The 23035-nt window shown below is 52.1% G+C and overlaps 1 protein-coding gene across 1 annotated transcript in view; it reads right to left on the bottom strand.

The window, feature by feature from the left end:
* Pou2f3 (POU class 2 homeobox 3) overlaps positions 1-16955 on the bottom strand; it is a 47942-nt gene extending 30987 nt beyond the window's left edge. Inside the window, exon 1 of the mRNA XM_013009633.1 lies at positions 16884-16955. Within this exon, the coding sequence (XP_012865087.1) occupies positions 16884-16944 (61 nt within the window). The 5' untranslated portion in view covers positions 16945-16955. The remainder of the gene's footprint in view (positions 1-16883) is intronic.
* Between the last annotated feature and the right edge of the window lie 6080 nt (positions 16956-23035).

Here is a 23035-nt window from a genome sequence, read left to right as displayed (position 1 = left end):
ACTCAGGAGGCCGAGAGCGGAGGATCGCAGTTCAAAGCCAGCCCAGGCAGGAAAGGCCGTGAGACTCTTATCTCCAATAAACCACTAGAAAAAGCCAGAAGTGGTGCTGTGCCTAAAAGTGATAGAGTGCTAGCCTTGAGCAAAATGCTCAGAGACAGCACCCAGGCTTCGAGTCACACACACACACACACACACAGAGTGATGTGCACCTGCTATCTCAGATACTATGGGAAGGGTCAAATGGGAGGGTCAAGGATCAGGATTCAGGCACAGGCTGCTGTAAGGACCCAGTTAGAGGATTGCTGGCAGTGTGGGGCCATAGCAGAGCGGGCAGGGAGGGAGCTGAATGTAGCACGCACACTGCTGAATGGATGTCTGGTGCTGAGAGCTGGATGCAAAATGCAGCGGGAAGAAGGAAGGGGGTGATCCCTAGGTGTGGGCTGTCTGGACAGAGGGAGTGGTGGCCACGCCAACCACGGAGGAGCAGGTGAGCGGCCCCAAACCATGGGCGGTTGGAGACTCCAGTGAGATATCCCAGCGGCAGTGGGAAAGTTGGCCTGGACTCTGGAGGAATTGTGGAGTAAGGAAGAAGAGATTGGACAACTATGGGCTTCTAGGCAGTATTTAACATCACGAGACTTCGAGAGATCACAAAGGAGCCTGGTCAGGAGGAAGAGCAGCAGCTGGGCCTCGAGCTTGAGCATGGTAGCTTGCACGTAGAAAGCAGAGGGGGCAAATATGGCAAGTACATGAAGGGAGTCATCAAATGAATGCCACGCATGGACCTAGAAGGTAGGAAGGGAACTGTCGGGGGACGGGGAGCCACTTGACATAGAGCAGGTCAGCAGGTTTGTGGGCAGTCAAAGATGGATCCCCTTTGTTCTTTCCTTTTGCTTTTTGGTACCAGTACTAGGGGCTTGAATTTAGAGCCTGGGCTCTGTCCCTTGGCTTTATCATTTGAGCTATAGCTCCACTGCTGGTATTTTAGTAGTTAATTAGACGTAAGAATCTCGGAATTTCTTGCCCAAGCTGGCTTTGAACCACAGTCCTCAGATCTCAGCCTTCTGAGTAGCTAAGATTATAGGCATGAGCCACCAGCACCTGTTTTCTTTTCATTATTATTATTATTAGTAGTAGTAGTAGTAGAGGTAGTAGTGGTAGTGGTGGTAGTAGTAGTAGTATATGTGTTTGTGTGTGTGCGAGTCCTGGGGCTTGAACTCAGGGCCTGAGGACTGTCCCTGGGCTTCTTTTGTCCAAGGCTATCACTCTACCACTGAGCCACAGCACCACTTCTGGCTTTTTCTGAGTAGTTTGGTGACAATAAGAGTCTCACAGGGCTTTCCTGCCCAGGCTGGCCTAGAACCACAATCCTCAGATCCCAGAATCTTGAGCAGCTAGGAGTACAGGTATGACCACCAGTGCCCAGCCTAGTTTTCTTTCTTTCTTTTGTTGGTTATGGGGCTTGAACTTGGCCTGGGCTCTGTCCCTCAGCTCTTCAGCTCAAGGTGAGCACTCTACCACTTGAGCTACAGCGCCACTTCCGGTTTTCTGGTGGTTTATTGGAGATAGGAGTCTCACAGTCTCTCCTGCCCGGGCTGGCTTTGAACTGCGATCCTCAGATCTCAGCCTCCTGAGTAGTTAGGATTACAGGCGTGAGCCACCAGCGCCCGGCCCCAGCCTAGTTTTCCTATTCCTAGGGCCAGCCATGGTCAGCCAAGAGACTGGTCTCCAGATGTTCCAGGAGAGGCTGAGTAGACCTTGGGTGTTTAGATATTCTCTTCTCACTCCCCTCCATCGGGTAAGGAGTTCAAAGTCAGCGAGCGCCTAGGCCGAGCCAGAGACCCAGGTGTGCAGGGAGAGGGGGGTTGCACAGAAAGGAGGAAAGACGGTGGCTACTAGGGGCCACCTATGGATGCACGGTTACCAGAAACTTCTTTCTACCCCCTTAAGATGCTGTCCATCCCTTGATGGTGGGGAGGCTGTAGCAGAGACCGTTTGGAAAGTCCTGGCCTGAGCTCCATCACGCTGGCAACCTTGGTAAAGGCAGGGATCTCCTGCAGCCTCAGTCTTCTCAATAATACAATTATTATCAGTGATCATTATTATTGCCATTGGGAAGTCACAGGTCTGGGCTCCAGACACCCTCAGCCACGGGGCCTGGTCTGGTGTTAGGGCCTTGGCATGTGCTGCTCCTTCTGACCACAATGTCCTTCCTTTTCTTCCTAGAAAACATCTACATGTCCTTCTAAACCCAACTCCAAAACAAAGCAAAGGATCACTCCCTCTGATTTTGCTTCTTTCTTATCTATGTGGCTGGAGCCTCGGTTCCCCCTCCCCTCCCCCCCGGCCCCCCTCCCCCCGAGACTAGGCCAGGGTTACTATCATCATCGTCATCCTTGAGCTTTGAGGGTCCGGCATGATGCTGGCATCTGGCAGGTGCTGGGTGATCCTGTGATAAATAGGTCCAAGTGTTTTTGTCTTCTTGGGATTGTTTTGGTGGTTGTTGTTGGGTGTGGGGCTTGAACTCTGGGCCTGGGCGCTGTCCCTCAGCTCTTCAGCTCAAGGCAAGTGCTCTACCACTTGAGCCACAGCGCCACTTCGAGTTTTCTGATGGCTTATTGGAGACAAGAGTCTCATGAACTTTCCTGCCTGGGCTGGCTTTGAACCACGATCCTCAGACCTCAGCCTCCTGAGTAGCTAGGATTACAGGAGTGAGCCATCAGCACCCGGCTTGGGTCCAAGTTTTGCTGAGAAACTGCTACAAAAATGAACCACCTCAGACCTGGAACTCAGAGGTACCACATGCCTGCCACCGCCTGAAAGCCTCCCACTTCCAAACCCTCACCCCTCGCTGGAGCCTCTTCTGCCACAACAACAGAAGAGAGACAGACGTGGCCAGGAACGGTGTTTTAGGATCCATGCTGAAGTCCAGCCTCAGAGGGGAAAACGCCCACACGAGGTCACCCAGCCTAAGAGAAACCAAGGCAAGGGTGCTGATTTCTATAAGACCGGTGTAATTGTCCCAATAAACCCACCGAGTCTGGTGTTTGACATAGAAACAGTGAGCGTTGGGCTTTAATCAGCAACTTAAGCAAATAGAAAGGAATAGATGGTGATGGAATTTGAAAGTGATTCAAGGCAGGAGGAGATTCATAAACACGGGGGAGAGAATCAGTGTTGGGGAATAGTTCGGTAGACCCAAGCAGAAAGCTAACACCAATGAGATAAAATGCAACAGAACAAATGGCCAGCCTTGCATGCATTTTTACAGTTAAACAAATCAATCATCTAAAGCAAAGATAAAGGGGATTGAACTGTATACTTAGAAAAGGTTTACATGGTAAATTTTGTTATATAGTCTGTGTGTGTGTGTGTGTGAGTGTGTGTGTGTGTGTGTGTGTGTGTGTATGTGTGTGCACACGCGCATGCACTAGACCTGGGGAACTATCTCAGCTTTTTTTTTGCTCAAGGCTAGTGCTCTACCACTTGAGCCACAGTCCACTTTTGGCTTTTTGGTAGTTTATTAGAGGTAAGAGTCTCATGGACTTTCCTGCCTGGGCTGACTTTGTACCACAGTCCTCAGACCTCAGCTTCCTCAGTAGCTAGGGTTACAGGTGTGAGCCACCATGGCCTGGCACAGTATTTTTTTTTACTGCAATAAAAATATATATAGCCAGAGCTGGGAGCTAGTAGCTCACACCTGTAATCCTAGCTACTCAGGAGGCTGAGATCTAAGATTGAGGTTCAAAGGTAACCTGAGCAGGAAAGTCTGTGAGACTCTCATCTTCAATCTTCCAGAAAACCGGAAGTAGAACTGTGGCTCAAAGTGGTAGAACATTAGCTTTCTGCAAAAATTGCTTAGGCATAGTGCCCAGGCCTTGAGTTCAAGCCCCACGACTGACAACTCTCTCTCTCTCTCTCCAGACTGGAGGTGTGACTCAAGTGGTAGAGCACCAGTCATGAGCAATCAAGTGGAGTAAGGGCATTAGGCACTTAGTTCAAACCCCGGTACAGGAAGTAGAATAAATAAAATATAGTAAAATAACATGTGGCCAGGGCAGTGATAGAAAGCAACATTCTGGTACCCAGAATCCGGAACGAAGGGATCAAAGAATCCTTGGGGAGCCTCGGGATGCGGAGTTGGATTCCGTTAGACCACAATGGCCAAGGGAAGGAGGCAAAATCCACAGATCTGTATGGAAGGGGTGTCCATGGCTTAAAACAGCTCCCATCTCCACCCTTCTTCCCCTCCCTACCTCTCCCCTCCCTCCTCTCCCACCTCCGCCTTCTTCCTCCGGACACCTGGTGAACCCCAGATCGGATGGTGGTGAGGGGCTTGCAGGAGCTGGGGATGGGGTGTCAGAAGGCCCCCCCCCGCCCTTCCCATTTCTCAGCTGAGCCAAGAGCCCCGCCTGGCAGGCCTGGCGGACTCTCCTGGCTCTGGCAGCCATGGGATGGGAGTTTGCCTGGGGAGCAATTCTCCGGGTGAGGGAGGGAGGTGGACGCGGATCAAGAACTGTTCCAGCAGGATTTTTCACTTCTGCCTGGTAAACAACGCAGGCAGACAGCGTGCGCCCTGGCTCAGCCTCTCCCATTCCCGACTGCTCTCTTCTCCACTGCTCTGCTCCCCGCAGCTACCCAGCCTCTTTTTAACCACTTAGCAACTTAATGGATCTTTCTGTGGTAGCGATTTTGCTTTTTCTTGTTGGTGGCACTGGGGTTTGAACTCAGGGCCTTGTGCTTGCTGGCAGGTGCTCTACCACTGGAGCCATGTCTTCAGATCTTTTTGCTTTAGGGCATTTTTCAAACAAGCTTGCACATTTTAGCCTTCAGTGACCAGGACCTTGATCTTCCTCAGCAGCTGGGACCACAGGCATGTACCATCATACCTGGCCCATTTGTTGAGATGGGGGGGTCTCACTAACTTTTTGCCCAGGTTGGTCTGGAATTGTAATCCTCCCATCTATGCTTCCCAGGAAGCTGGGATTACAGTCATGAGCTTCCCTGCCCGACACTTGGGATAATAATTTTGACTGTTACATTGGCTGGGATTTTATTAGTTGTAAGTCAGAGCAGCTTACTTCAAATGAGCTTAAGGCAAAAGATCAGTTAATTGGTTTTTCTATTTTGCACCAAAGGTCTGAGATAGGACCAGTTTCATGCACAGCCGACTCCACACTCATGACCCCTTCTGAGACTGACCGCTCTTGCTCTTCCTCATAGGTGAGAGACCTGCCCTGTGGTCATCTCCTCTACCCGGCAGCCCTCTTCCCTGCTAGTCTAAAAGAAAAGGCAGAGAGTGTAGCTGCTGCAAAGGCCCTGAGTCATGAACCAATCATTCAACCATCCACCCAGGCTTCCACGGGGCAGGGTGCAGTGGAGGCCCAAGGTGGAGGCTGTCTGAGATTCCAAGTGAGGAAGGCTGCCAGGGGTGCTGACCAGGCTGCAAGGAGCTCAGACAGTGCAGCGGGTCCTTGTCAAGTTTGTAGGATACTGGACTGGGTGCAGTAGCTCACATCTATAATCCTGGCTGCTTGGGAGGTGGAAGGAAGGAGGAGTACCTTTTGAGGCCAGTGGGGTAGCAATTTATAAGGAATGAGGTCCTTTGGAAACACTGCTGAGCAGCCAGTCATCAGGGCAAACCAGAGACTTCCAACTCAATCAAAAAGTAGATTTTGTTTTTAACCAGCCTCCCACCTCCACACTCCCTACCTTTTCTGGTGCTTACAATTGCCCCCAGTGGGTTGGGCAGTGTGGCCTAGTGACCAGAGTGGTATACAGAGGACACACAGCAAACTGAGCATCCCTTTCACGACTGCGTGAAGTGAGGCTTCGGGAAAGGGTTCATCTTCCCAGCCTTTGCAAACAAGAGCTTCTCTCCTATTCCTGCCACCATCTTTTTTTAAGAGGGAGGAAATGCCAGGAGGAACCTGAGGAGGATGAGCTATAAAGCCACCTGAAAACAGGGCACAAGAAGGCTGGAGATGGACAGTGGGAAGGCCACTGGTTTAGGAGTGGGGTGATGGGTGGTCCGAGTTTCCGTTTTCTGCTAGTTAAGTACTCCTGGTTCAGTCAGGATCATCCTTGTGTGACTGGATGCCTTGCCCAGGGCAGACATCACTAGTCAATCCCAGCACCCTTCTCCTTCCCCCCAAGCTCAGTGCTGAGATCAGCTTTCTACTTACTACCCTAGGCGGGGATGGTGGCTCCAGGTATTCCCAGACTCACTTAGGAGTTGTCATGCTTTAAAGTTTCTACTTCTCTAGCCCAGGAAGAGAACATTGGAATGCCCAGCTGCCTCGGACAGGGCCCACGGAGAGCTCTGTCTGCCAGCTGCCTTGGGCACAGCATGCTCACAAGATGGAAGTGGAGCTGATCCTCCGGTCCCTTCCCACAGCCCCAGGGAACCCCAGCAATGCCACGACCAGCTGCGGAAACCCAGCTTCCCACTACCCACTGTGAGTTTTCATCTCATCCTTCACTTTCAGAAAGAAAAGCCTTCTCACCAACGGGACTCTGCTTGCCAATTCATTTGGTTGTAGACATATATCTTTTCCAACTGCACTCTCGATGGGGCTCTGGATCTTCCCTGCATGGTGCCTGGCATCTCTCAGCAGCACAGAGGAGCAAGGTGGACGGAGCGGTCAGGGCTAAGCGGGAAGAGCATTCTGGCACAGGTCCCAGAAGATAGAGTCCTAGGAAGCCTCTGCTATAAGGAGTGGGCCTGAAGATCCAAGTTTCCCTTCAGAATCTTCGCTTATGAGTTGAGCCTGTTGGTACAGGCCTGTAATCCCAGCTACTTGGGAGACAGAGATCGGAGGATCATAGTTGAGGCTAGTCTGGAAAATGTGAGTGACTCATAGCAACAAACTAACCAGGCGTGATGGTTCACAACTATAATCCCATGAATGGCATGGGTAGAAGGAATGCAGTCTGAGGGCAGACCAGACAAGAGTGTAAAGCCCTATCTGAAAAACAAATGAAATCAAAAGAACAGGGGCATAGCTCCAGCGGTAGGATGTTTGCCCAGCAAGCACAGGGCCTTGAGCTCAATACCCAGAACCTACCCCGCCCCCTAATCGCTACATAGTTCCCTGACCCTAGAAAAACAGTAAAATCCAACCTCAAAGGATGCTAAATGAGCTCTGCTAAGCAAGGGCTTTGTTCCAATCATGACCAATAACACATCTCAAAGCGCCACCCCCCCCCCATATTGGTGGTACTGGGTTTTGAACTCAAGGCCTTGTACACATTGCTCAGCTTGCTTGAACTTGAGATCCTCTGGGTCTCAGCCTCCCAAGTAGCTAGGATTTTACAGGCATGAGCCACAGACAGCTGGCCTCTCTCCTTACTTTCTGCCCCATCTGTACACCCTGAGAAAGACAACTGGGCGAGGGGCCTGAGGAGCTGAAGAAGCATCTCCCTGGCGCAGCTGCTAGGCGTGCCCACACTGTGTCTGTAGGACCTGTTAGTGAAGCAGGCTTCCATCTCTGGACTGGCCACAAGTGAATGCCCAAGCAAGCCGGCTCAGGAGCAGGCTAGCCTTCCCAGGGAGATGTCCTGGGCTAGCTCGAGGGTCACTGTACCCCACCCTCACGGACCCACACGTCCTCCTGGAAATGGCACTGGTGGACGGCAGCTCTCAACACCTCTCCAAGCTTCGCTCATATAGCCCTCGAGCAGCTCTGGGGATGCCATCATTACCCTCATTTTATGGAGGAGAACGGAGCGAAGAGTCTTAGGTGAGCAATGTGCCCTTCAATAATGACCCCAAGGTCAGAGCAGGCTGGGAAAGCATGGAAGTCCTTCCAGACACATGAGGGAAATCACACATGGCACGTCATGTGCTCCGAGGTGTCTGCTCACAGACGCCGAGGTCCAAACTCAGGCGGAGAGAAAGGACATGACCGGCCAGAGGCCCCCAGGTGGGTGAGAAAGAGGAGTTTGGGGTCCGCCTGTGATCCCATCTTCTCAGGCAAAGTGCAGAGATTGCTTCTGTCACCACCTTGATTTTTTAACAAACTTGTTTTACAGGTGGAGGTGACCAGCCTGTGCTCACTTGAAAGAAGGGAGCCTGAAGCCTGCACACAGACATATTCAGTGGCTCCAACCCCTCAGGTCCCTGAGAGGCTCAGCTGAGCCCAGATGTCCCCGAGAAGGGACAGAGACCCAGCCCTTTCTAACAGACAGAGTCCAGCGCCTCTGCAGGGGTTGCTGGGCTGCCATAGGCCCTGGAGCCCACATTTGCCAGCCAGCTTAACCCCTTTTGTCCAAACTGCCAGCTTCCCACCACATGAAAACCTTAATCATCCTCATTTGAATTTCAAATGACCTCTCCCTTCGCCTCCTCCCCACCCCGACAGGCTCCGAGGCAGGGATATGGAAATTCACCCTGCATATGGAAATCATGGCCCTATGCAAATGGGGCGTGAGACCCCATCGCCATAGCAACCACCTGGTTTCCTTTCCTCCCCAGTACCTCTCTGGGCCCTGTGGCTTAGATTTCTCCATCCTCAGCTCTAGCAGAAATGGGAGACTGGACCAGCGCTCCCCCCTCCTCTCCTCCCTTCCCCCCCTGCCCCTGCTAGGGGCCTGGCTGGAGCTGACAGTGGGCAGGTGGGGTCATCCCTACCTGAGGTCCCCTGGCAGGCCAGACCTGCCAAGCTAAGCATGCCATCTTTGGAGCAAATTTACACTGGGCACACCCAGGCAAAGCCAGATCTCTGGTTTCTTTGGGCCGGGCTAGTCCAAGGAGATGATCTAGGAGTGTGTGTGTGTGTGTGTGTGTGTGTGTGTGTGTGTACATATGTGTGTGTGTTGGGGGGGGGGTTCCTGGAGTCTAGGGACACAGAGGAGCCCCTGAGATATCCATCAAGGAGGGGCAGAGGGGAGCTTCCAGGGTGCCCGCGGGAGGAGATGAAAGACCTAGAGTCTGTATGTAAACTCTCATGCAAATGATTTGAGTCAACAGCAGCACTGGGGGGTTTGGAAGATGCCTGCAGCCCGGCTTCCCAGCTACCTGACTTCGCACAAAGGTCAAGGCCTCTCCTTTCTCAGGGCCCCCCTCCCCCTCCTCCAGGAGCTCCCCCCAGTGAGCTCCCCAGTTCCCAGGAAACAGGGGACCACTTAGAACTTGCTGCTGCTGCCTGAGGCTGGTGGGCAGGAAACAGAGCCACCCTGCAGGTGTACGCTTGGGACCCTGCCCTGGGCCCCGGGCTTGTGTGCGAGGCCCACAACTTTCCTTTTGCTTTGCTCAGCGCTGAATCTGCCCCTACACCCCAAGCCAAAGGCTGTGGGAGGTGAAGAATGGAAGTAGGGGACCCCTTGTCTGCTTCATCCGCTCATCTCCAGTGCCTAGGCGTGGGTCACCACAGGCAGGACGTGACTTCAACATGGAAGACCCTCTAGGAAACTCAGGTCCAACACCCCGCCCCTCCGGCAGGTGTGCCATCCTGGAGGAGTCCAGCCGCCCCAGAAAGCCACCTCCAGCCCGTCTGGAAGCGCGCCCACCTGGGCTGGAGGTGGGGTTTTTGGAAGTGAGTTTGTGTGTCTTTGTGTGTAATGCACTGGTTGGATTCTAAGGACGTTTTCCCTTTAAATTCTTTTTCTGCTTGCTCAGCACTTTTCCACCCAGGTGTTCACAGGGGGCGTGTGTACTGAGCTTTGCACACTTCCAGGGAAAGATGCACCAGGCCCTGTGTTTCCTGCTGGGGTCCCACAGTCACCCACATCAGCAGGGCAGGAGTGAGGGGTACCAAGGAGTTTGCAAGAAGAGGGACACAGGCCCAGAGGCTTCACTGCTCGTGGAAGCCAGTGGAAGGGGCGTGCGTGCATGCGTGCGCGCGTGCGTGCGTGTGTGTGTGCGTGCGTGTGTGTGTGTGTACACACGTGCTGCTACTGGGTCTTGAACTCAGGGCCTAGGCACCGCCCCTTAGCTTTTTCACTTAAGCCACCGCTCTTCTTCTGGCCTTTTTGGGGAGCCTCCCAAGTAGCCAGGATTATAGGGATGAGTTACCGCTGCCTGACCTGGGGGCATTCTTCTATTGATGTAGACTCCGGTAAGGCAGCGTCTCCGGGCAGCCGGGGAGCCCAGGCTGCTGTGGGCGGGGCTAGGAGTTGTGGTACGGACTTTGTGCCAGAGGAGGAATTAGAAACACCAGCAGCACATGAGAGTCAATCAAGGCACTCAGCGCATGCACCTGTGCACAGGACTCTTTGGGTGCTGCAGAGCGTGCTCGGTGGGTCAGAGCTTGGTTCTACTGGGTACTAGTCTGGAAATAAAAGCACCTCATCTCCACCTAGAGCGTCTGAGTGGCAGGAGGGAGCAACTGCATTAGGGGAGCTCCATGCAACAAAGATGGGTCACCATGCTCCCATCTGGTCCCTCCTTTCCTTCCCTCTGCAGAGACGGTCGCTGCTGGCGGGGGCAGGCGGCTTTTCATTTAAAGAGGCCTCCAAAGGAAGAGAGAAAGGCAAGGCTCAGACTGCCAGCCCTGCCCGATCTGTCTGAGCAGTACCATCCTGTCTGTCTACCCCATGGGCTGGGAAGCACGGACCAGCAAGTGTCCGGGGCGGGATGGGGCACAGGTGTGAGCCACCACCGAGGCTCGGAGGCTGCTGCCCCTCGTGCGTGCGAGGGACGACAGGCAATTCCTGGAGGCTGGTCACTCTCCTGAGAGCTCCAGCACAGAGCCCCGTCTGAACCCTGAGGGCCGATTGCTACACTTACTCCCCCTGTCCCAGAAACTGGAGAGCAGGCCAGGCGGGAGCCACCTGGGTTGTCTGGGCCAGGAAGAGGTAGCGAGGTGACCTCGTGATCCAGTACAAAGGTTGTGGGTGAGAGATAAGAAGAGGACTTCCAGAGAATTCCATTCTATAGGGAAAGATGGTTGACGGAAATTGTGGAGCTGGAACATTTCTAAGAAAGACACTTATTTTCTTTCCTTTTTTCTTTTTTTCTTCCCTTTTACCTCCCTCCTCTCCCTCCCTCCCTCTCTCCCTTCCTTCCTTCCTCCCTTTCTCCCTTCCTTCCTTCCTCCCTCCCCCCTTCCTTCCTCCCTCCCTCCCTCCCTTCCTTTCTTCCTTCTTTCCATCCTCCCTCCCTCCCTCCCTTCTTTTGGTTTCACTTTCCCCCTTCTTTTCTTTTTCTTTTGATGGTACTGGGATTCGAACTTAAGATTCTACCACTTGAGTCATGCCCTAGTCCTTTCCCACACTTTCCAAGGATGGCTTTTGAAAACAAGCATAGACCAGGTGTGCTCCGAGATGCCTTCTACTCTCAGGAGTGGACTGCGGGCTCCGGCTCCTGTGCTTCTGGCAGTCAAGGGCTGGGCCAGAACAGAGGGTGCTCAAACCTACAGAACACCCCGCCATCTCTTCACCTTACCCCACCCTCCACAACGATTACACCTCGCTCCCTGAGTGCTCTATGGACCGGAGCCTTCACACATGGGGGACTCCATTCTTGTCAGATGGTGCTCACACCACTGCCAGTGAATCATAAAAGGGGGGTGTGCCAGGACCGGTGGCTCACACCTGTAATCCAAGCTACTCCAGGGGCTGAGATCTGAGGATCACAATTTGCAACCAGCCAGGGCAGACAAATTCACCAGCAAACTGCTGAACGGAGGAGTGGCTCAGGTGACACACACACACACACACACACACACACACACACTTACTTCACATCTATAATCCCAGCTATGTGGGAAGCACAGGCAGGAAGATGGCGATCCTACAGTGGTACTGGGCGAACAAGCAAGATCCTACTGCGAAAATAATTAAAGCAGAAAGGGGCTGCGAGAGAAGTTGGACTAGCAAACCCTAGTAGCGCCAGAAGAAAGAACTAGAAAGTTGTCAACAGGAGAGTCACTAGGACACCTTCCCTAAAGTGACGTCTGACCCTCAAGAGCTAATTCTTAGGCAGAAAGCCATACTCATCTCTAACAGCCTTCTGCCAGGTCCTACCAGAACCTGATCATCCTCAGCCCCGTATCTTGGAAACAGAAGGAGGCAGAGACAGTGAGCCTCTAGAATGAACTGACCATTGACCAGTCATCATTCTCCCGGGGGGAGGGGTCTCAGGAGACCTCCGGGCCTTCCATACCTCGGAGCTCAGCCTTTCAGTCACGACTCTGGCTAAAACTCCACGAATGAGGCTTTCTGCAGAGCCACGGCCTCACCCGGGGGTGAGGACAGATGCTGGTCATGCTGCGGTTAAAGCCAGGAAGAAGGGCAACAGGGAGGACCGTCCAGCCCCATCCCTCACCTCTGGTGTCCCTTTTCTTCCCCTGGCCTCCCTCTGGAGTGCTTCCTGCCTAGATCTGTGAGCAGGACAAGGGAGCCATGGCTGGCTCCATCATCTGGGTTGAAAATCTCCCAGAATCCCTCTGTCAAACGTCACCTGAGCCTGCAGAGGTCGGACTAGGTCCTCCAACCTGCACAGGATGCTCTCCTCCCAGTCTGCTGTGGCCTCCCCTTCTTGGACTCAACTCCCCTGCAGGGGCTCAGGTCCCCTCTGGCTGGGCCATCCTCCGTAGTTTTGGTCTCTGCTCAGATGCTCCCGCCTCTTGTGTCCTGTGCCCCTGCTTCCAGAGAAAGTTACTGGAAAGATCCAAGCTTCAGCTTGTCCTTTGCTAGACCAGGGACTCTGGGGAAACCAGCTGCTGTTCCTTCTCATTCCCAGACTCAGTTTCCTCCCCTGCAAAGTGCCAAGCGGAATAGAAACCCTATTGTCAGAGTCCTTGCCTTGTGGCCACACTGGACGGAGAGCTGGGGGAAGGGACGGGACAGGGGCTCCTCTCTCTGAGTCTGGGGTCAGAGGCAAAGCTGTTGAGGGAGAAACGATGCAGAAGGAATTACAGAAAGGCAAATGCTCATGCCTGTAAACCTAGCTACTCAGGAGGCTGAGATTCAAGAGCGTGATTCAAAGCCAGTCTACACCAGCAAACCTGAGAGACGCCTATCCCCCATTAACTAGCAAAAACAAAAAAAGGTGGAAGTGATATAACTCAAGTGGTAGAGTGCCAGCCTTGAGAAGAAAAGGTAAGTCCAAGAGAGAGCACAGGGCCCCAAGTTCAAGACCCAGTCCTGTGCCAAAATACGAATAAATGAAGGCAAGGCAAGGCAAGGCAGGACCAGCACTCTGGAAGGAGTCGGGCTGCTCGGTGCGGGGAGATGAGGGTCAAAGGGAGGATGGCCTGGGGATTTCTGAACCTTTACCAGCTGCCTTGGCCTTGGGCAATTTGTTCTCTTCTGCGCTGAAGGAAAGGGAAAAACAAGCTGTCCTGCCAGCCAGTCTCCACCAACTGGGAGGTCCACCCGGAGCTCCCAGCCCAGGCCTGCGGGGATTTCACACAGTCCCGGGTGCTCTCAGGGGGCAGGGGCTTTCTAGGTCATCTTTGTTTATAGTTCCTTTAAAACCCAGAAACAAACCACTCATTAATTCATGCCCTCCTGGGAAGGTGAATATGTCTTTTAAAATTTCAAAGGAAGCCATTAAACCAAGTTGCTAACCATTGTAACTCATAATAAGCTTAATAAGCTTTCCTCTATATTAAAAAAAATTTTTTTTTAACTCTGAATGACTTTCCAGGAAGTTTGGTTTCTTTAATGAGTGACTTCTTCTTCTTCTTTTTTTTTTCTTCTGGCCCTGGAAAGTAGTCAGTCATCTGAGGGTTATCTAGGCCTGGATGATCCAGCCTGGTCACTGGGAAAGATGGCGGCCTGGGGGAGAGGCGGTAAAGTTCCAGAAGTTGTCCACGACTCTGGTTCCACAGAGCCAGCCTCCAGGGCTGAAGGAGCATAGGGCACCCATGAGTGTGTAGAGGGTCTGAGCACCCAGCAGCCAGGCCCGCACCACCTGCTACATCGTCCCAGAGGCTGCTGGAGGTTGTTAGAGACGGTGCCAACCCAAGCCACCCGTGCCCAGCACTGTGCTAACAGACGGTGTCTCCACAAAATCCGGCCACTCTGAGATCAGCATTGATTTTCCCTCTTTAGAGATTAGAAAAGGATGAACTATGAAGTTGCAGGCAGCCGGTAGGCAGCAGCAGAGGTGCACATTTCCCTCCAGGTCTGCACGCTCTCCCAACATTGTCTGCTGCTGCCTTCCAAAGCGGTTGACTCAGGTTACACAGCCCTGGGATTCTTTTTGTTGCTGTTGCTGTTGTTGTTCTTGGGGCTTGAAGTCAGGGCCTGGGCACTGTCCCTGAGCTTTTTTCTCATTCATTTGAGCTGGACTATTGGGACTGGCTTTGAACCACCATCCTCAGATCTCAGCCTTCTGACTAGCTGAGATTACAGGTGTGAGCCTGTAATCTTGCCTTTTCTTTTTCTGGTACTGGGGCTTGAACTCAGGGCTTGGGCGCTGTCCCTCAGCTTTTGCACTCAAGGCTAGCGCTCTACCACTTGCATCATAGCTCCACGTCGGGCTGACCGCTGGGCAGTTGCTGATACAAATCTCTTGTGGACTTTCCTGCCCAGGCTGGCTTCAAATCATGATCTTCAGATCTCTGCCTCCTGAGGAGTAGCTAGGATTCTAGGTGTGAGCCACTGGCATCTGGCTAGAGGCTGCTTTGATATTAAGATAGAATAGATAACGTGATATAAGCAGGTCTGTGGCAAATTGGAATTGCTTTAAGAAGCAGGAGGGGGACCAGGGAGAATGATGAAGGGGGGCGTGTTTGATTGGCATACATTATATACATTATATGTTGACGTGACACACTGGGACCCTCAAACAACTATGTGTGATGATTTTTTTAAAGTCTTCATAAAAAAGGAAGATTTGTAATATAATGCATCCTGCAGATGAGACCCCTAAGACCCCGTGTCTATCTGGTCCCTGGTCCCAGGTCTTTCAGCTTAAGAATGGAACTAGAATCTTCTAGAAAACTTGAAAAAGATTTTAGTTCTAGGGAACATTGATTCTTTTCCACTTCTAATCTCTCCGTCTCTCATGATCCAGATGAAAGACTTATTGAAGTCTGGTTAGGACGCTATTAAAACTATTTGGTGGTATTACAATTTCAACTTATCTTTAACTTCTTTTTAATTACGTGAAGTTTGCAAATCAAGGCTAGGGCTGTGAAGGTTTAAAAAAAATAGAGAGCTATGAAATTTCCTTTTCTGTCTCCTTTCTTTTTTTTTTCATGAAGTGAAATTACCTCTAAGCCCCTGATCTTCCTCTCTGAGCCTATTTGCCAGTCACACATACATTGTTTAAAAGGGCACTATTTACACAGACCTCTGAGATTCATTCAGAAAAAGTGCTGGGCCAGATGCCAATGGCTCATGCCTGTAACCCTAGCTTCTCAAGAGGCTAAGATCTGAGGACCTTGGTTCAAAGCCATCCTGAGGAAGGAAGTTCATGAACTTCTTATCTCCAATGAAAACTGCAAAAAAAAAAAAAAGTGGGAAGTGGGGCTGTGCCTCAAGTGGTAGAGCCCAATCTCAAGCAAACATGTACAGGGGCAATGTCCAGGCCCTGAGTTCAAGTCCTAGAATCAGCACCAAAAAAAAAAAAAAGAAAGAAAAGGAAAAAAAAGATAAACCCTCATCCTATCTATAAGGTCTCATGTGACAGGGTTTGTCCATCAATTCATAATAGCTGACCACACACCCTGACGTTTCTAAGGTTATTGGAATGGCATATCAAGAAGTGGCAAACAAGCTGGGAGCCAACGGCTCATGCTTGTACTCCTAGCTACTCAGGAGGCTAACATCTGAGGATCACAGTTCAAAGCCAGCCTGGGCAGAAAAGCCTGTGAGACTCTTATCTCCAATAAACCACTAGAAAACCATAAGTGGCGCTGTGGCTCAAGCAGTAGAGAGCTCGCCTTGAGCTGAAGAGTGCAGGGATAGCGCCCAAGCCCAGAGTTCAAGCCCCACGACTGAAAAGGAAGGAGGAGGAGGAGGAGGAGGAGGAGACAAACAGCCAGGCATCAGTGGCTCACGCCTGTAATCCTAGCTACTCAAGAGGCTGAGATCTGAGGATCATGGTTCTAAGCTAACCTGAGCAGAAAAGTCCCTGTGAGATTCTTATCTCCAATTAATCACTCAAAAACTGGAAGTAGAGCTAGGGCTTAAAGTGGTAGAGCACCAGCCTTGAGCAAAAAGAGCTGAGGGACAGTGCTCAGGCTCTGGGTTCAAGTCCCATGACTGATAAAAAAGATAGAGAGAGAGAGAAGGAGAGACAGACAGACAGAGAAAAGAAAGAAAGAGGAAGGAAGAAAGAAGGAAGGAAAGAAAGAAAAGGAGGAAGGAAGGAAGGAAGAAGGAAGGAAGAAAGAAAGAAAGAAAGAAAAATGAAAGAAGAAAGAAAGAACAAGGAGGAGAAACACAGGCCCAGTACTGCTGGCTATTCCTGTAATCCTAGCTACTCACGTGGATGAGATCAGGGAATCAGTTTGAGACTAGTCTGGACAGAAAAGTTTACTAGACTCTATCTATAGTTAGCTAGCAAAAAAGGGCTGGAAGCCTGGATCAGGTAGTAGAGCACCAACCTAGCAAGCACCAGGCTGAGTTCAAACCCAATAGACTGCCAAAACCAACAAAAAAAAGTGAATGATAGGACACAGTAACACTTGCCTAGCAGGTGCAAGTCTCCAATTCTACCAACGTGAGCCACCTCTCTATCTTTTTGTTCTGGTTCCATCCTGGCCTCCTTCTAGAGGTTTGCTCCACAGAGGCCAAGGTGCACATTTTATCAAGGCTCTAGAATCATGTCCGGCATCTCTTGAGATTTCCCTGTGCTCCTAAGACCCAGCATGGAGGTCCCAGCAGTTGAAAGACTCCAGCAAGAAGAGACCAGCGTGGCGGCGTGGTTTCCAGGGAGCCCCTGCTTGACGCTGCCATTCCCAGAAGACAAGCAGCCTCCTTACCTGGCTCCACCTGGCTGAGAGCACTCCGGGCATCCGTGGAATCCGCTACGTCCCCGCTCATCTTGATACCTGCGCGGAAAACACACACGGCTGATTTTAATAACAGGTCATCATTTTTCTCACCGTGCCAAACGTGGCTTTAACAAAACAGCAAATGCGAATGTGTAGTTACAACAGCATCAGACTTTCAAATTCTGATTCTCAAACATTAGAATATTCATACGCTTAGAGGCACGCGGGCCCTTCTTCCCCTGTTGGCTCTTTCTCTCTCTCTCTTTCTCTCTCTCTCTCTCTCTCTCTCTCTCTCTCTCTGCCTTTCTCCACAGCTGTGACCAGCTAGGCCAAGACAAGTAAAACTTCAACAGGGGAAAGGGAGGGGGGGCCTGGGGATCCTTCCCTTCACCAGTCTTCTTTTTATTTAGGATTTGGGGAATTAACATTATTTCCTTAAAAGCCACATAAGGCTGCAGGATCACGAGTTCAAGGCCAATTAAACTACATTTAAAAAAAAAAATAAAAATTGACCTGGGAATGTGGCTGAGGTAGTAGAGCTCCTGTCTAGCAAGTATGAGACCCTGAGTTCAAATACTAAAACACACAAAAAATGGTAAATTAAAAATATATATACGTAAATCACTATCTTGGAATCAAATCCTAGTTTCTCCATCTTTGCTCCTGGGAGATTCTGTGCTGTGAAGATCCTCACCTAGTCCCCAAAATTGCTCAGTGATAAGGGACTGCCACCCCAAAATGCAAACCTACACAGGGCCCCAGAATCAGCCCCACAGTGTCTGCGCCCTGGTTCCCCTCACTTCAAGAAATGGAACATTTACCCCTGACAGCCTGCTACCCTACCTAGGAGGCCCCTATGTCTCTCTCAGGCGAGCAGAGGAAAAAGGCAACTCTGAGCTCACTCACTCTCTCTGTTCCTCTCTTTATGACACCACTCAAACATGGTCGCTGTTAAATACAGAAGAATATTTTATTCAAATCGTGTTGACCCCTCCCACCTTTTACCTCCCCTTCTCCGGGCAGGTACTTTAACTCTTTAAAAACCAGATAAAGGCTGGGTAAGGCACTTTGCATATGAGGCTTCCCAGCCAATCCCAGTGAAGGAAGCAGCCTTCATTTGCATCAGGTAATCAGGCAGTTGGCAGTGTGGATGGTTTGAGGTCTGGAGATGATCAGGATGGGGTGGACCTTGTCCTGCTTTCTTTCTTTTTTTTTGTGTGGGGGGGAGAGGGGGCACTGATATCTGTAGCTGTGACAGAGATTTATACATCTTGGTGTACAATGACTGCAGCACCAAGCAAGAAAGAGTTGGGGAGACCAGAGATTCAGAGCTCTTAGGACACCCCCAAAAGTAGGCAAGAAAGTAAGGCAACTCTTACTCAAATCAAGTCACGTGTGTGTGTGTGTGTGTGTGTGTGTGTGTGTGTGTGCACCAACTGAAGGTAACTATCAGGAGTGCCTAGGGTCCTTCACAGACCCTCACTGCACAGTATGGCCCCAGAGCCCTACAGGGAGACCTGAGACCCTATCCTCTTTGCACTGCATTTGAGAGGCATTTCTTGGAGCCTAACCTCTGTCCTTCCTGCTACTGTTTCTAACTTTCGGTGTAATCCACCATGCATGAGGACGCAGAGCTAGTGTGGACCGCCTGGCTGCATTTGCAGAAGGGCCTCTTTGGTAGCTTGCTGCTACTCTGCGGGTCCGGTTGTGGGGCCTGAACTCTGTCCCTCAGCTCTTCAGCTCAAGGCTAGCTAGTGCTCTACCACTTGAGCCATAGCTCCACTTCCGGCTTTTTTTTTTTTTGCTTATGTGGTGCTGGGGAATCGAACCCAGGGCCTCAGGCATGCAAGGCAAGCGCTCTACCACTGAGCCACCTTCCCAGCCCGCTTGGTGCTACTCTGCTGGATGAATGGACTCCTCCTGCCCCTTCCCTGGAGCTGGGCATTGCATTCTCAGCTCCCACCTCACCACAGTGCCAGGAGTCCCCCATCAGAGACTGCCAGGAGGCCCTGGCCGGGGGGGTTCACACCTGTAATCCTAGCTGCTTGGGAGGCTGAGATCTGAGGATCACAATTTGAGCCTAGTCTAGGCAGGAAGTCTGTCAGGTTCTTATTTCCAACTAATCACTAAAAAAAACTAAAAAAAAACTGGAAGTGGAGCTGTGGCTCAAGTGACAAGTGCGCCATCCCTGAACAACAACAACAAAATAATGGACAGCATCCAGGCCCTGAGTTCAAGTCTCTATACCGGCACAACAAAGAAAAGAAAATGAAAAAGAAGCAGGAAGGAAGTTCTTTGCCTCTGTTTCAGCAGATCCAGTCAGTATAGGTTTTGGCATCGGACAAATCCGAGCATAATCCAGTGTCTTTAGCTGTGTAGGTGACGGTGAATTTTCTCTCCCAAAAGCCAGGAATAATGAAACACGTCTCCTAGTGTTATTTGGTGAAGATCAAATTAAATGATAAGACAAACAAGGAAGGGATCTGATGACACAGACATCAGCGGTGGCATGAGCTCCTTTCTCTTCTTGCCTCCTCGTCCTGCCCACCCCCTCAACCCTGCCCCATCCCCTCCAACAGCTGGGGTGATCTGTCTCCAGATCACACACAAGGAACACAACCGTTCCTTACCAGGGAAGCCCTTAGCAGTCTCCAGATTATGCTTCCTAGGAAAAGTGCTCATGGGGACAGGCTGAGGGCCAGTATCTGAGCCAACTTTATCTCAAACTTCCCACATTTAAAAAAAGGAAGTCTGTAAGCTTGACTACACCCAGAAGCCAAACCACTTATTCTTTCCATTTTAGATTTGATGTTGTTGTTGTCCATGGTGTGGCTTGAACTCAGGGACTGGGCGCTGTTCCTGAGCTTTTTCATTCAAGGCTACTGCTCTACCACTTTGAGCCACGGCACCACTTCTGATTTTCTGGTGGTTTATTGGAGATAAGAGTCTCATGGACTTTCTTGCCCTGGCTGGTTTGGAACCATGATCCTCAGATCTCAGCCTCCTGAGTAGCTAGGATGACAGGTGTGAGCCACTGGTGCCAGGCTAACACTTAGTCTTCATCATACATAAAAGCCAGGTCCTTCCCTCTGCTATGGCTTGGCCGCATCATGACAAGCCACTTGTGGGGAGAAGTTGGACCCCATGTGGAGGGGTGACGTGAGAGGACCTGTAACTGTGATCTTTCTCCAGGATGCTCTGATACCGACAGCCTGTCTCCTCCAGGCTGCAGGCTGAGGCTGATGGGTGGGTCCCGCGCTTGGGTCTCAGCCTAAAAAGGGCAACACCGAAACTCCCGGAGAAGCTCTAACCCTTCACCTGTCGGACAGCACTTGCCTTACCGGGGTGAGTGGGAGAGGTGTGGGGCGGGGCGGGTTCCTGTTCTTATCTCAGCCTGCCTAGGTAGGCTCCTTGCCAGCCGCCCTTCCCTGGGGAGCCTCAGCTACCCCCATGCCACATAGACCCTAGCTCTGCTTCTTCCAGCACCATCTGCTGAAGCCGGCCCTGGCCTGACTCGAGGGGGCACCACTGCTCAAACATCTGTGAGCCCCCGGGGAACGCTGGGAGGCAGCAATAACCCCAGGCAGTGGGCGGGGGGGTCCAGGGCCCCAGACCTTTTGGGTCCAGGCTGCTCTGGAAAAATAGAGGCCCCATGCCTCTGCTCCGTGTCCCTGGCAGATCTTATATCTGGACCTGACTTTGGGGAACTTCTAGGGAGCCACCAGTCCCACGTCTGAGCTAGCCAGTGCTATGCTTCTCCTCCGACTCTCTTATCTCTTCCTCTCCCTCCCACGAAATCAGGGTTTCAACCCAAATGGTACTCCTGAGCTGCAACTGGCGAAAGTCTGGGACACTCAATCCTTCTCTTCCAGCTCTCCCAGTCCTGGGGGGAGAAGTGGGAAGAGCTCACAGTGACAAACACTGGGAAAGAGACACCCTGGGGCCAACCAGGTGCCCCGCTCTGGCTGGCTCTGCCTCATTTTTCTTCTCCCCCTCCCTGGCTGGCTGGCTCACTCTCCTAGGCCTGGTTTTTGGTCTGCGAGTCTCTGATTGGCTGGGAGTCCCCTGTCTGGCAGCTTCATGCCTGCTCAGGTCTTCTGGGAAGTTCAGCATGAGGTGCTCCAGGCAGCCCTGTTCATGGCTTATACCCAGGTTATCAGGGCAAGACAGTGACCGCAAAGCTAATGAAGCCATCGGAATGGGGACCTGGGAGAAAGCCTATGTCCTGGGTTCTCTGTGGTCCCATTCTGCCAAACTGTCCAGGAAATCATGGGTCCCAGGAGTGCAGAACTGGGAATTCATAAATGTACCAGTAATCAAGGATCAGTACCACCGAAGATTACTGTGCTGGGAAAAAGAGATCACAAAGAGCACCCTAGAACTAAGGGATCCTACAGAGAGAGAGAGAGAGAGGTCCAGGAGTCCTTCCCTAGAGGGAAGGGACACCTGCCCCCTCCTGCCTCCCACTGCCAAAGATCCTACAAAGACCTGGAACAGAAAAGCTCAGAAAGGCTGCAAACACTAGTCCCAAACTGAGGGGGCCCCTTGGAGGTGCCACAGAAGAGAAGCCTCGCATCACAGAAGGGCCAAGATGGGGAAATCTGGAGGAGAGACCCCACAGCCCTGGGGTTCCCGAAAAACAGGCTGGGAATGGACAACAAGTAAATTCAGGGTTTTAGAGACCCCACACCCAGGTGGATGGATGGACCCCCATTCTGAGGGGCCACCCCCGCCCCCTCCCCCACCTCCAGGGACACAGGGGTGGAGGTGGGCATCTGAGAAGCATCATCCAGGGGTGGGCTGCAGGGGGGGGCAGCCGGGGCTCTGCACCCCTCTCCTGTTCCCTGGCAGATCCTCTAGGCCTCTGGGCTGCTTCCCTGCCAGGTCTCAGCCGTCCCGCCTCCTCCCACACCCCCAGAGCAGCAACCTCCCTAGACTGGAAGGTGGAAACCCCCAGGAAGTCTGCAATCTTGGCCCTAAAGACCTCCCCACCCACTGTCAGGGCCACCTTTGCAGGAATCTTGTTCCCAGAAGAGCCCTGGCCTTCTAGATGGGAAATAAATGCCTGCCCCAGGACCTGCTCCCAGAGCTTTCCCCAGATCCTGCATGGTCCTCAGTTGGACGCTTCCTCCCTGGTACATTCTTGGAGCCATTCACTAGACACCAGCCCCTGTCTGATGCACTCTGCCTGGCTGGGAACTACTGTGAGGGGAGTCGGGAGCCCTGTCTCCTATGTACAGTGTGGATGGATGGATTGATTCCTTCCTTCCTTCCTTCCTTCCTTCCTTCCTCCTTCCCTCCTCCCCCTCCTTCCCTTCTTTCTTGCCTGCCTGCCTACCTACCTGCCTTTCTTCTCTCCCTTCCTTCTTCCCTCCCTCCCTTCTTCCTTGCCTCCCTTCTTCCCTCCCTCCCTCCCTCCCTCTCTCTATCTCTCTCTCTCCCCCTCCCTCCCTTCCTCCTTTCCTCCCTTCCTCCAGCAGGGCCTGGGTGGGCCTCAGCTGTTCAGCTCAAGGCTAGTGCTCTACCATTTTGAGCCACAGCGCCACATGCTGTTTTCTGGTGGTTAATTGGAGATAAGAGTCTCTTGGCCTTTCTGGCTGGGATCCTCAGATCTCAGCCTCCTGAGTAGCTAGGATCATAGGCGTGAGCCTCCAGCCTGTGGCATTGATAGATAGAACCCAGAAAGGCAGCCCCTTCCTCCTCCTCCTCCTCCTCCTCCTCCAGGAAGCACAGCCAGCAGCTCAATTCCCTTCAGAAAGTCGGAGATCTAAAAGCAAAGATACCTGCGGCCTGCCCAGGTATCTAGCCCAGGTGCTAGGTTTAGAGAAGCCAAATACTGGCTGCTTCTCCTTGAGTCTGTCTTTGCTCAAGTCCTCAGAGGCTCCCCTCTTCCCGGAATAAAGAACCCCCAAACCAAGCCAATCCTTTAGCAGCCCCCACCCTGGCCGGGCTGTGGAAGGAGGGGCCAGCAGCAGGGTGGGGGGGCGCTCTGGCTGGCCATGCCCACCGTCTGTGAATGGACTCCCGGGGTGTCTCCACCCTGTGGGGGGGACCCGTTCTCAGGAAAGGACGCCCTGGAGACGGGGCTCAGGGGAGGGGCCTGTCACGCCCCTTCTCCACGCAGGACCCACGGAGAACAC

This window comes from Dipodomys ordii, unplaced genomic scaffold (genome assembly GCF_000151885.1).
Source record: "Dipodomys ordii isolate 6190 unplaced genomic scaffold, Dord_2.0 Scaffold10, whole genome shotgun sequence".
NCBI classification, from domain to species: Eukaryota; Metazoa; Chordata; class Mammalia; order Rodentia; family Heteromyidae; genus Dipodomys; species Dipodomys ordii.
This window is presented reverse-complemented; position numbering and strand designations above follow the sequence as displayed.